Genomic DNA, 14,261 nt, shown 5'->3' with positions numbered 1-14,261 from the left:
CAAGAAGGACAGTGAGAGCAGCAGTGTGCACTGCACACTGGCTCATAGCCACCCACCCTGTTTCTAAATGCTTCACGTTTTACCCTTAAAAAGGCCAACTGACAGAATTACTAATATCATCCCTGTTGTGTGATGAGGAAATTGAGGCACAGCTTGGTTAATTAACTGGCCCCAAATTTACAAGGCTAGCGAAGGAAGAGCCAGGATTCAGTCAAACTTCAGAGAGTTCTAGAAGATAGGTTCCTGAGGGTAGAGAATGACCATTTCTTTGCGGTTACATCCCCAGAAGCTAAAACAGCACCTGGCATATAGTAGGCACTTGGAAATAAGTTTTCAATAAATGAACAAATGCACTAATGAATTCTAGTAAAGACGGAATTCTATCAGAGGGAGAGAAGAAAGGAGCTGAGGAGGTGTCTTTGTCTATGCAGGCTGCTTTAACAAAATACGGTGATCTGGGTGGCTTATAAACCGTGGAAATTTACATCTCACAGTCTGGAGGCTGGAAGTCTGAAATCAGGGCACCAGCGCGGTTGAGTGAATGTCCTCTTCCAATGACAGACTTCTTGTATCCTCACCTGGTAGAAGGAGCAAGAAATCTCTCTGGAGCCTCTGATGTAAGGCCCTAATCCCATTCATAAGGGCTCCGCTCTCATGACTTAAGCACCTCTCAAAGTCCCCGTATCCTAATGCCATCATCTTTGAGGGTTAAGATTTCAACATATGAATTTGGGGGGGACACGTTCAGACTACAGCAGGAGGGATACGTTGAGATCCCCACAGGAAGAGACACTGTTGCCAAGTTCCTTGATTGACAAGTTAGCTTGCAGCCCGGCAACACTATTTATCAAGAAGGAATTTATTTGCAAAAAGAGAACAAGGACTAAATCCGATTTAGCTTTCCCCTTGAGGGAGGCAAGCTGTCAGAAAGCTTCAGAGGGATACACACTCAGGATTCTTAAGCTGGATTATTCCACAGGGGAAAGAAACATTCCAGCCTTTTAGCTCTCAGGGTAGTTCTACCTTAAGGCACTGAGAGACAGCAGTTATGGTCACAAGGACTCAGTCCTGACCAGCCACTACATTACTGTTTCACCTCTGCTGTGCCATCGGGGCCTCCCTCCCTCCCTCCCTCCCTCTCTTTCTCTCTTAATCAAAGACAATATCCTCTCCAGGGCTGTCGAATGAATAAGGAAAGCTACATTTGCATAGTCCAACCTAGCAAAGGTTAGGTCTGATCTGTTGTTGGGTCTTAAGCCATTTGCTCAGATGAGTCCCATAGCCAACTTGATCACAGAGAAACTTCTAGTAAGAAGCATTTTCTGATCGTGCACACTGTAACTTAAAATGCTTTGTTGCCAGAAAAGAAAATATGCCTTTGACACTCAACTGGTAAAAACTTGTTTTTTTGCTTTCAAGTTGATTCTAAATTGCTTTACAGTTAAAGAATAGGCAGTTGCAAGGAGGAAAGGAAATTACCAAAATCCGTGAACAAACAAAATATGCTAAACCTCTCATGTGGTCTCTGGGCCATGAGCAAGGGATGACTTTAGCAAAGTTTCTCCTTCAAAAGTGTGGCCACAAGTGCCTCGCTAAAATTCAATCAAAATCCATTGGGTTTTTTTCCCTAGACTTTGTATTCTTGCAGATAGCATAACCTTAGATTTCAGATTTGGGGTATTTGATTTTCAAAATGAAAAAAAATAAAATTTCGTTTTTTTAAATAGCTCAGGTAAGGTTCCACCCTCTCCCATCTGAATTCAGGTAAGGCTGAAGGAATAAACTGACATTTATTAGGCAAATGCTGAGTCAAAGTAAGAAGCATCTGAGACAAGGGAGGCTGAAGCAGTTTTCCTTTATTGCATCATTTGTATGTGTAACAACCACATTGATCATCAGGGACTGTATTTACATCAGAGAACTAGGATTAAATCGTAAATTCAATTCCACGCATGTTCACAAAGCTTTGGATGAACACACGGAGATTCTAGCTGATATTGTCTGTAAAGAAAAGAACGACTCTAAGTTTTGTGGCCACGGTCACTCAACTGATGATGCTTATTAAACATTACATTTATCAAGGTCATCAACACTCCAAGTCTTAAAGTCTTAAGCATTGTGGATAATGTAATACGTTATTTGACCAAAGGGTGTAGTCACCACTAGGCCAATTAGCAGGACAGGTTAAAGAGATGCCGAGTATTTTATCATCCGTTCAGGGATTGTTGAAGATGATGTAAGAAATTCTACAAACATCAAGGGACCATTTCTTTCTCCTTATCAGGCTGTCAATTAACTAATGGACTTTTTTTTATAAGTCAGTGTGTTAATAATTCAGAACTTCTAAAAGAATTTTTCAATGAACTCCCTGTTATTTTTTACTTGAGATAATACTAATTGATAATAGGATATTAACTATATTGCTTTCTCAGCTCTTTGCTGGTGAATCACTGGTGATTCTGGTGAATTCAATTGTTTCAAGAGCCTGAACAGTAAAGCCATTTCCTGCTCTCCCCTCTCCCTGAGACCACCACAAGCATCTTAGGAGGTACATAGAGTGGTCAGTTTATAGCCGAGCTCTATGGATGCAACTTGGGTACAGCTTCCCTACGGCCTGTGTGACCCATTTCCCTCTTTTATACCCAAGAAAATTGACAACAGTGACATCCAGCTGCGACTTTTCCTTTCATAAAGGAGCGCTAAGATACAAGTTTTCTCCCTCTCTCAGAAAGTAGGGAATGTACAAAAATTCTATTCTTTCTCCTTATTGTAATTCTATTAATTACCTTTCCAGATAAATGGAATAGTCCAAACTTTGGTCTCTCACTGACAGTTTAGCAAGTCACTTTTATTTCCCCAGATGAAGAAAGGATTGTCATGAAAAAATCTAATAACCATTTGAGGCCTAAAAGAGAAGATTTCTCAATGCCCCTTGCAAACCATCATCCAAGCACAATAATGGTTTTAGTCCATTGTTCAGAGACTGAGGATACAAGCCAGTCTTCTCAGGAGATATGACTAATATCAGATGCTGGGATATAAATTAAAACTGACAGTGAAGTGCTTCAGGTTGCAGGTTCTGGAGCCTGACAACCTGGGTTCAAATTCCAACTTTACTGCTTGTTAACGAAGTAGAACTTGGCAGATTATTTAAACTCTCAGTGCCTTGATTTCCCTGTCTGTGATAACACCTAACTCATAAGATTATTTTAAGGATTAAATGACTTAATAGAAGTAATGTGCTTACAATATTTCTTGGCAAATTCTAAACAATAAAAAAGTGACATACTACTGTAATTATCGCCAACAACATCATCACCATTAGCATCCAACCCTTACCTCCAGCTATTAGTCTGGATTTTTACAATATCTCTGGATTTAAAAAGCTCTAGTTTGGTCTTTGGTCAGCTCCCTTACTGTCAGTGACCTCTGGAAGGTGTGCCTTCTGGTAATGGACATTAAAATCCAAAGGGAGTGCCAGTGCCCAAGGTCTCAAAGACTTTCAGAGGTCAGGACAGACAGACAGCCCTTGGAAGCCCTTCCTAAGCACATGCATTTCATTTGCAGAAGAACCACTTCCAGATGGTAGGTAGGCAACAGATGGTGAAGCTGCCCTTAGAATTCAGCTCAGAAGCAGAGTGAGGTAGTTCAACTTAATTCAGTTCAATTTATATTTTTTCCAAGATCTCCAATATGACCAGCACTTGAGGTTGGCACTGTTAAGAAATAGGAGGGGGAAAAGGTATAAAATCTTGTGCAAGGCTTGAAAACCTGAATAGCAATAGAAAGACAAGATGCACACAGACCTGTTAAATACAATGCAACATGCTATTAAGAAGCGTGTGTTGTGCAGACAGGAAGTGGTGTGTACATCAGAAGACGTCCTTGTGAACCAGATTGGCTAGGAAATATTCATGTAAGAAATGCTTCTCAGTAGAAGCTTGCCTTGTAACAAATCACTATGCTCTCAGACCAAAGCCAGAGGATTACACAGATTAGATCATGATTCAGTTGAAAATGACTTGGATAAAATAGGTTTAAAAAAATCATAACAGACTTGTCATTTCTGGCTTTCATGGTCTAGGGACTTTGTACTAGCTATGGGAATAAGGGACTCTCTAACCTTTATAATCTCCTTCCAGGGAGTAGGTAGGTGCTATCAGCAACCCAAAAGACATTTCAAGAAAGTTACTGGGTACCGCACCAGTGGAACTGAAGCAATAAGCCATTATAGGGAGACAGGTTTCAGACAGAAATAGTCATATAAGGAAGCACAAGATGAAAGACATTTCTCAAACTTCTCTGCATAGAAAGGCATTCTTTGTCTAAGAGCTGTTAGCTTGTGTTTGAAAGATCCAGCTAATTTTATTGTCAGTGTCCAGTGTAGTGTAAATTTAGTCCCTGTAGGCTAAAAATGTATTTGTTTGGGAAGAAACCCATGAGGTCAATTAAAGATAACCTTTTTCAAAGCCTGGTATATTGCCTGTAATGGACCAATGTTTAACTCTAGACAAGAGAAAACATGAAAAAGTTTTTAGCAAAGGTGTTTAAATACCACTAAGGGAATTTTTTAAAGGAAATACAAGAATTTTTAAAACCTTGGAGATTCTGAGAATGTTATAACTTTCTATCAATTCAAGATAAGAGCATATTCAACTACAACAATCATATCATAAACATTTGAAAAACAGAGGCTCCTAACTATACTATAAATGCTTTCTTCTGATGGTCTTCCTTCAAAGTGATTTTTGTAAATTAAATCTTACATTTAAAACACCATGAGAATCTATTATTTAGTGAAAAAATATATCTAACCATGTGTTAGAGGAAATGGTTGTTTTTAAGGCAACTATTCACCTCTGATGTATCTGTTTCACAAGTCTGGATTTCTACACAGCTAATTTCCATGTCTTTGATTGATTTTTTAAGGTTTTTCTTAAATCAGGCTTTACCTAAAGTAAAAGCAAATTAGATATTTTAAAATGTAATTGTTTTGGGTACTGTATTTCATTTGTTCAACATACATGTATTTGCCACAATTTATAAGATCACTTTTGATAAGATAACAAAGATCAAATATCAATAATTTATCCCTAGTGTGTATGTATGTGTGTGGGATTATGGATATTGGAAAAATAAACATATGTGAACATGGATCTAAATATAGAATCTTCAGATATATGAATCTGTAGTAGAATCACACAGTGATTCAGTCTACTGATTAATAGGATTATACATCTTTGCTGTAGAAACTCCATAACCTGGTTGAAGAAATAATGTGATAAATAATGCTTGTCTCAGTAAAAATGAAATATTAGAGGGGTATGTCTATAAAAATGGAGATTCTTTCAGTCTTAAAACCATATTACACTCCAGAATTTACATATTTTACATGTTATAGCGGAAACCCTTCAACTGAAAACAAGGAATTGTATGGAACACAAAATACTGTTAAAGGAAAAATGATAAACACTATTCCTGTTTTCTTCTAGTTTACAACTACTGCACTTCCTAAAACACTGTCTGATTTTTTGTCCAAACAAATGTAAGCTGCCTAAATTTCTTTAACTAGTTCCCATACATTATGTGATGACTCCAAGAGGTACAACAAACAGCTCTGGTTATAAGAGAAAGATGCCACTGATAGCTACTGTGGTTATTTCCTTAGAAAATTTGTTGATGCTATTGAAACATTAGCCAAGTCATGAGCTTAATATTCTGTGTATTAAAACAAAGAGTCGATTCCCTTATTGATTAAGAACACAGACCCTGGAGTCAGATTGCTGGCATCAAATCCTGGCTTCATCATTTCTTCACATGATGTTCTGTTTACTCATCTGTAAAAGAGAAATGATGATGATATTTTTCTCATATGATCACTGTGAAGATTAAATAAATTAATACATACAAAGTGCTTAGAACAGTGCTTGGCACACGGTAAACACTGCCTATGCTGGTTATTATTACTATTTTCAATAAGCAGTTTTTAATTGCACACAGACACATTGTAAATCATTTCCCAGTGAGTGTTTAGCTTGCCTGCATTGTAGGGGAAAAAAGAGAAATAAACGATGGTCATAAAGTGGTGATACAGGAACGCTCCGTTACAACAGATTTTTAGATGAAAAAATGCTTCTTCTTTGCCAACAATGTTTCATCAGCATCAGAATAGCCACTTAATCAGGTTTAAACAGACAAAATGAATTTATCTAAACCTGATGCCCTTCCAGGATTAACAAAAATAAACCTGATTATTTCAGGTTTAATAAATGAAGACTTTTCAGTTTTAACAACTTTTGCTAAGAAGCTCAGAGTACTTTACAAATATTCTAATTAACCTTTGACATATTCAGTAAAATAAGAGGCAATCACTGTTCCTATTTTTTAAATATATATTATTTAGAGCAAATTAGCAGGCTGAGGCTATAGAAGATTTAGAAATGCAAAAATATGCAGACTGTCATTCAAACAGTTTGTTTGGTCTTTTAATATTTATGATAATTTCCCATGATATTCCTATTTTTAAGAATTATTAAGATTTGTGTCTTAAAAATGGAAAACCTATTAAAAAGGACTAAATCTAAATTAACTACTCCCAGCATAGTACTTTTTGATCCAGTAATAAACAAACATTACAGAACAGGGCATGACGGTGGACAGAACTCAGGAGGAAGGAGGAAAGAGACCCTAATTCTGTACTGGCTCTTCCACTAATCAAATGTGACCTTCTGTGTGTCACTTAAATGTTTCTGAAGTCAGGACCTGCATAAGTAATATGAAAGGATTGGTCTAGAAAGCAGAACCTGGGGGCTGAGCGATCCTTAAGTGAAACTCTTTCAACGATGACGTTCTCCTTGTGGGTTTCCAGTGGTGGAAAACGGACTATAGCTGAACGCTCTTGAGTCATCTACAGGTTAAAGAAGTTATTCCTTAGTCACATTTGGAGTCTTGTGAACTCTAAGCTACTCAGAGTCTCAAATAGTCTATAATTCCAAATATGGAACACAAGGGAACCCAGCAACAGCAAACTTTCTAAATGATGTCAAGAAACTTTAAATGAAAGCAGAAGAATGCCATTCTCTGTTCCATTATGTTTATCATTATGAGGTTGGAGCAAGAACAGAAGGAGGGGGTCATTTGTCCTCAACTTCTATAGGCCAAAAATTCAGTTTTCTAACAATTTGCAGCATTCATTTTTAATAAAATTTAAATTCGGTGGGAAAATGTAGATGTTTCATGGAATTTTTTATTGAGGCTGACTCCTAGTTTGCATTAACATGATACCAAATAAACAATTATCTCTGGGAATAATATGAGCCCGTGAATATAAGCTATGTTGTCACAGGTAAATCACATAAGATTAAAATCATTTTTGGAGAAATTTTGACAAAATGAACATCCACCTACCCCAAATCAGGATGGTACATTGAAAAGAGCATTGAATTAGCTGTCAGGAGTCCTGGGGTCCGGTATTAACTCTGATACTAACTAGTTTTGTGAATTTCATGAAGCTTCCAAACCTTCTGTACCAAAATTTCCTCCCTGGTGAAAATGGCAGTTTGAATGAGCCAATTTCTAAAGTCTCTGACAACTTTAAAATTTCATACTTCAAAGAAAATTATTTTCCCTTAAGGTAGTTCCCTGATGGAGGAATAATTTTCCCAGCTGTGCATTTACTGCCAAAAGACAGGCTGACCTCCCTACAAGTACAAGTAGCTTGTACAAGTAGCTTTTTATTATAAATTTAGCATTATCTCACTCTTAGAGGCTGAAATCATACAACAAAGGAGGCATTGACCCTGACCCTAAAAACATGCCTTTGTCGTTGAGACGAGCTCCAATTCTCTTGGGATTGAGGAGTAATTCACAGCAGCCTAATCATGACAGAATGGCTTCCATAAAACACCAGTATGTATAAGGTACTGTTTATTGAATTGTTTGTCTCAAAAGACCTTTCTCAAGGGGCTCTTCAAATGCCTAACAATCCAAAATAAAGCCATCTGTCCTCCCCTAACTCATAAAGCCTCCAGCATTAACCCAGGTCTTAAATAGAGTTAGGAATTGAGTGAGTCCCCAGGAACACTTGAGCATGAATAACTGTACTAGAGTTGGTTCCATAGGTATTCCATTTATTCCTTATGGCTCCAAATCATGTTTTAGGCTTCTCTGCACTCCTGAGATGATACACGCCGTGCCCGCCAAGAAAGCTATCTAGTGTGAGTGAGCACCATACACATGTGTGGGAGCTAGATTTTGCTCAAAATTATAATAATTCCCATAATGTCTTTTGTCTTTGAAATAAATGGAGGGGAGTGTTGATGCAAATGAAGACAAATTCAGAAGAAAAAAGTGGAACAATATAGAAATTATAGAGTAAAATGTAAATTAGCTAATCATAGATCACTATTCAAAAGGATAGAAAATTTGTATCTAAGCAATATGAAAACTTAGGCAGTATATTTTAACAAAGAGTAAGATAATGAGATAGGGGGATGTATAGATGCATATATAATACATATAATACATCTGATTTATTACTGAATCTATCAAAAGCCGAAGAACAAGGGAAAAGACAAAATCATAGAACACTTTGAAATGAAATATGCAGTCCTCATGTCTAAAATATAATTGCAATTAAAAATTGAATGTTTGCCTATAAAGGCATATAAATACAGTATGAAGAGTTTTCTGATCTGAATTTTAATTTGAAAAGAGCATTTGTATTTTAAGTTTTCTAGAAAAGATAAGAGTGAGTAGCTGTTCTTTCATAAATGAAGCCGAGGAAACATGTGATTTATCCCAGGGCTGTCCCCAGTAAAGGAAGGCTGGATCAGGTATTGAAAGATATATACCAGAAAACAGTAAAACAACACCTGCTGGAGTTAAGTGTGTGAAGGAGAATGGAATAAGTAGTAGAGTCCTGGAGTGAGCTAGTCACTCCTTGGCTCAGTGGACCACGGCCACTTGTTCTTAAGTGGTCACAATTCCTTAGGCAAATGCTATCATTGATACCAATGTTCTTTTTTCCCTAACTGAAATAAGCAAAAGGACTTTGAGCCAATGTCTTACATCAATTGGGCAAGATCTCCTTTTTCTCAGTAGCTGCCTTACTGCCTCCAAGTATTTTCCTGTAACGAATTGGGCATTTCTCAACTATCAAATTGAAGTCCCAGGATCATCTATCTTGGTTTCCTACCTGCAGAGAAAGAATCTTCCCTGTGCTGTTTGAACCACTGTGATTTTGAGCATCTTTAGAACATATTTTCTCAGCACTCTTCTGCTGGTGGGTATGCTTTCTTTCCCTGCAGAAATCAAAGATATCCACCTACGAGAAGATGTGGGCTTTCATGAGCAGCAGGCAGCAGACTGCCCTTGTGAAACACAGTGATGAGGGAATCCACCGAGTGCTCACCACCGACTACGCCCTCCTGATGGAGTCCACCAGCATTGAGTATGTGACACAGAGAAACTGCAACCTCACTCAGATCGGGGGCCTCATTGACTCCAAAGGTTACGGAGTGGGAACGCCTATCGGTAAGAGAGGCAAGGCACTAGCCAAGACTGAGATGGGCAACATCGATCACGAAGTATAAAAGGGAGTGGGCTCAGAGATATCTACTCCACATTCTGAGCTAACACCTGTGCCAATCTTCCTTTATTTTATATGTGGGATGCCTGCCACAGCATGGCTTGGTGAGTGGTGTATAGGTCCACGCCCTGGATCCGAACCTGAGAACCCCGGGCCGCTGAAGCAGAGCATATGAACTTAACCACTGCACCACTGGGCTGGCCCGAGATACTATTTCTTTATACCCCATCATTGCTAATTTTACTCAAATGATCCATAAGTCAGAGGAGAACACTGGGAGTTGGTCCCTTTCCCTGAATCTTTTCAAAATCAAGACTTTGGGATTGATTGTAACATATTCTGCATCTTTTTAGAAAGGCAACTGTAGTTTCTTAATAGAACCATCTTTAGACTAAATTATAAAGCTGAAAACTGCGCTTTTATCATTCTATCCTCCACTCAATAACCTCACCTCCACCATCTTTTAACATCCCTCCTTTCCCACCAAATTTCTTATCTAGTAATGATGATAGAAAATAGCAATGTGTATCACTCGTTCAAAGAATATTTGTGCTTTAATATGAGACTTTTAATGGACATTTCTTCTAATGAATGGAATATAACCGTAAACCTAAAATTTTTGGTGGGGGGAAGCAAGGGGCTCCTTTCTGAAACACTCCTGAATTAATACAGCCCATTGAAAATTACTCTGCCATCATGTAAATGAGGCTGACCCTGTGATGAATATCACTATATTTTATATAATATGATAAAGAAAGATTTGAATGTTCCAGTTGAGTCTGCTTTTTGCTAACCTCATCTATACTCTGACATACAAGTTCCAAAGTTGAAGTCTTTCCCCCACCCAAGATGAAAAGAAATATACTCCAGGAATTTTTCTTAGTGGTTATAAACCTGTCATGCTTTTAAACCAAAAACAATGAAGGAATAATTGGAACAGATGGCAGACCTCAGAGAGAATACATCCATTGGGAGTACAGCTGTTGGATAAATTTGTGAGATGTTTCTTCTATGATGAATTGACTCTTTAAGAAAGATCAGTTGCTATTCAAGAAGATCTGTGTGTATCCATACATATTTTTTCAAGTGACTTGTAATAAATCACTTCCAATGCCATTCAGTCCATTTAAGCACAACAACAACAAAGATTAAAGCTAAAATATATTCAGATATAAAAAATTCTCCACACACTTCGGGTCTTGCTCTGACTGACTCCTTTAAGGTTCCAAACTCTTTCTCATGGTCAAATATTGGCAAAGTCAGTTCACTCACCACACAAAATTGAAGACTTTGCTTCTCAGACACTCTCAGGACAGAAGCTCTGGAAATGTGCCTCCTGAGGAATTTAAAATAAAACTTTAAGAGAAAGAGCGGTTAAAGCTTAAACAGGTTACCAGGAGGCTAAAAATTACCTTCCTTAGAGACCTACTTTAAACAAAGATCCAATCCCCATCTGTCTGAAATGTTTTAGGCTTTGTGCCACCTGAAGGCAGAAGGAGAGCATCAGTCAACATTCATTGAGTGCCCACTGCGTATACTGCTATGATCACTGCTGCAGCCGCTACTGTACAAATCATTCTTACGCTCTTCAAAGCACTTTCATGTGCATTAAAGCAAAGCTCTCCTTCTTCACTAAATTGCTCACACACTATGGGTATGTTAATGGTGCTAATTTTGACACCAGCCATTATTCTGGGGGTGCTTAAGCAAGCAGCTAATATCTTTTAATTCGGCTTTCAAGAACCATTTTCTCACCAAAAATCCATACTCTTAATTGACAAGCCACAATCTAATTCCAAAACATTTTCCTCTGCTTCTAAACTTGATTTTGAGTATTGACAATGACTTTAGGAAGTATTGGGAGTAAATTAAAAAAACAGTGACAAACGCCATGATGTTAACTCTCTGCTTTTCTAAGGGAAACCATGCCACAGAACGTAAGGTAAATGTGGAAGTTGAGGGAGGAGGGGTGCAAGGCAGGGAGGAAAAAGCTTTCATAGAAATAACATGAAGAGAGAAGTAAGGAGAATTGAGTTAAATTCTTGGCTCTGCCAGGAACTATTACCTTCACTCATACTTTCACATCCTAAATTTCTGCAATTCTAAAATAAGTTGACTGAACTGTATGGTTCCTCAGATCACTTCTGGTTCTAAGATGCTACCTTTCTATATTTGCTATTTTTTTTAATTTTTCTGTTTCCACCAAGAAGAACTTTAAAGCTTGCAAAAAGAAAGAACCAGGGTGTACTAGTTTCCTACAGAGTAAAAGAAATGCTAACAAAAATTCTTAGCATCCAAGGAGAAATTGAATACAGGAATCTTATCATCTTTTTATCTCTTCCTTTGCATTGATTAATGTAGGAATCCAGTACTGGGCAAGCTATGGCTACAAGCAGATGTTGGTACTCTTTAACCCTAACATAGTTAAAAGTTAAATGCAATTACTAGAAAATAGAGTATAATATCAGTAAAGTCCTTGCAAATTTTCCAAACCTAACTGAATTTTGTAAGACCTTTGAATTATTCAAAATTTATCTTGATAGTATCTTAGTAGGTGTATTAGTCAATATGCACTAATTACTACAAACAACATCTGCAAATTTTCAGTGGCTTATACAGTAAATGTGTATTTCTTGACTTTGTCATGGGCCAATGTAATTTGAAAGAAAGACTGCTTCATGCAGTCGTCCTGGGACCCAAGCTCTTTCTAATTGATTGTCCCACTGTTCCCAGTGACTTGAAATCCTTTCCTTCCTGAGGTATGTTTGGGGAAAGGGAGAGAGAGAATAGAAGATCACGTTGGGAGGATTTAAGAGATAGGACTGGAAATAGTCATACACTGCTTTTGCTGGAGTGGCTAGAAATCAGTCACAGCACCACTCTGAATTTCAAAGGAAACTGGGAAGTGTCTAGCTACTCCTCTTTCAAGAATAGAAAATAGCACTGGTGATCCTCTAGCCAGGCTGTCAATATTAGACAACCAAAAGCCTAGAAAAAGCAGAATCTAAACAATAAAATTCCCTAACATGGGAAAAAGACTCATGAAAAACTTACCAGAAGTAGAGGTACATCACAGAATTCCCAGCTCAACTTTTCCGTATTTAAAAAGAGTAGATAATCTGGGCAAGAGTTAATCTCAAAATGTCAGTTCTCCCCTTTCCAATTATTTAGTCTTCAAAATAGAGAATTCAACTTTCATGCCCTTTGCCAGTCAATCTGTGGGTTGGGTTTCCCAACAGCCATAAAGTAGTACCCCTAAGACAATAATCCTTCTTGACATCTTCTTCAACCCTTTGGTGACCAGCATCCAAATGACCTTACTTACAGGCTCTCCATATCGGGATAAAATCACTATTGCTATTCTGCAATTACAAGAAGAGGGAAAACTGCATATGATGAAAGAGAAGTGGTGGCGGGGAAATGGCTGCCCTGAGGAAGACAGCAAAGAGGCCAGTGCTCTGGGAGTAGAAAATATTGGGGGCATCTTCATTGTTCTGGCTGCTGGACTGGTCCTTTCTGTATTTGTAGCCATTGGAGAATTCATATACAAATCACGGAAGAACAATGATATTGAACAGGTGAGTCATCTCTTTCTAGGACTGGATAGTTTTTTAGTTTGCATTATCTGTCTTAAGTTTGGGGTTTTTAAGGATGCTTGCCTTTCTTTTTATAACAGTCTATTGAATTAGATGCCCAGAAGAGCCATTTTTGAGTTACAGCAAAGAGCTATTGAATCCTTGCCAGGTGCTGCTGGCAATGCAGCCCATCATTTATTAATGAGAAGAAGGGAGCGCCTTATATACTAAATCCAATTAGCGCTATTTGGCATGACGGTGCAGAAATTCCAAACTCAGTTAATTTCTTGAACACTTATTTGCACTTGAAATAGAAACCTTTGACAGAGCAAGGAAGAAATAAATCCAAAATTGGAAATGATATAAAAAGATCTTTGAGAGAAATGTTGTCATCACTAAAGTACTGAGCACATGTGCTAGTGCAAGACAATTTATATAAAGATATAAATGTAGTGTTTTGAAATTGGGCATTTAGCTCTATCAAAGAGTGATTTGTAAAAGGATAATTCACCAAGATTTTTGCCAGGAATCTGATAAACAATACAAAATGACAATAAAATATATTAAAGACTTTATTTTTCCAAATTGTGTTTAGGATTATAGGATGATTTCAACAGGCAATCATTTTTGCTTGTTACTTTTATTTTTGAAGGAAATCACACCAGGGCTTATACTCTTCTAAATAAGATGATTGGGATTTAAAATAATTCCTTCATAAGCGTCTTAGAATAAACAACACAAACTCATGACCATTGTAGCACATTAGGGCACCCATTCAATTTAAAGATAGTGTTAGAATTTCCAGACTATGAACTATTAATAACAGGACTATTTTAATGTGCAGTTGTCACTATCTATCTTGAAACTCTTAATAATTTTTGGACAAAGGGTTTCACACTTTCATTTTGCACTGGGCCCCACAAATTATGTAGCCAGTTCTAATTAATAATCTCCTTCTAGTCTTACTTCCTTTAAGTGGAAACTCTCTTTAAGTTCTCAGAGCTGGGAATGATTATTATAACCTGATTTCATCATGAAAATTTTCCCCAAATTACAAGACAGTTGTGAGAAAATTAAGCTCCCCTTTCCTAGACCTT

The 14,261-nt window shown here is 37.5% G+C and overlaps 1 protein-coding gene and 1 long non-coding RNA gene across 10 annotated transcripts in view; one reads left to right on the top strand and one right to left on the bottom strand.

Annotated features, from left to right (window-relative positions):
• The window catches only part of GRIK1 (glutamate ionotropic receptor kainate type subunit 1), a 362,404-nt gene that overhangs the window by 331,441 nt on the left and 16,702 nt on the right, over positions 1 to 14,261 (top strand). For all 9 annotated transcript variants that reach the window (XM_014866436.3, XM_044750995.2, XM_070488745.1 and 6 more), the window contains 2 exons: positions 9,309 to 9,534; positions 12,917 to 13,167. In XM_014866436.3, coding sequence (XP_014721922.1) covers positions 9,309 to 9,534; positions 12,917 to 13,167 — 477 coding nt within the window. The remainder of the gene's footprint in view (positions 1 to 9,308; positions 9,535 to 12,916; positions 13,168 to 14,261) is intronic.
• On the bottom strand, positions 79 to 12,780 carry LOC139040977 (uncharacterized). Its single transcript, XR_011495372.1, has 4 exons — positions 12,644 to 12,780; positions 10,862 to 10,925; positions 5,769 to 5,837; positions 79 to 3,716 (listed from the first exon to the last, which is right to left on the bottom strand). It is a non-coding gene; the product is annotated as an uncharacterized lncRNA (long non-coding RNA).

Source organism: Equus asinus, chromosome 18 (genome assembly GCF_041296235.1).
Source record: "Equus asinus isolate D_3611 breed Donkey chromosome 18, EquAss-T2T_v2, whole genome shotgun sequence".
Classification (NCBI taxonomy): domain Eukaryota; kingdom Metazoa; phylum Chordata; class Mammalia; order Perissodactyla; family Equidae; genus Equus; species Equus asinus.
The sequence above is the reverse complement of the archived record's forward strand: the minus strand, read 5'-3'. Positions and strand labels throughout refer to the sequence as shown.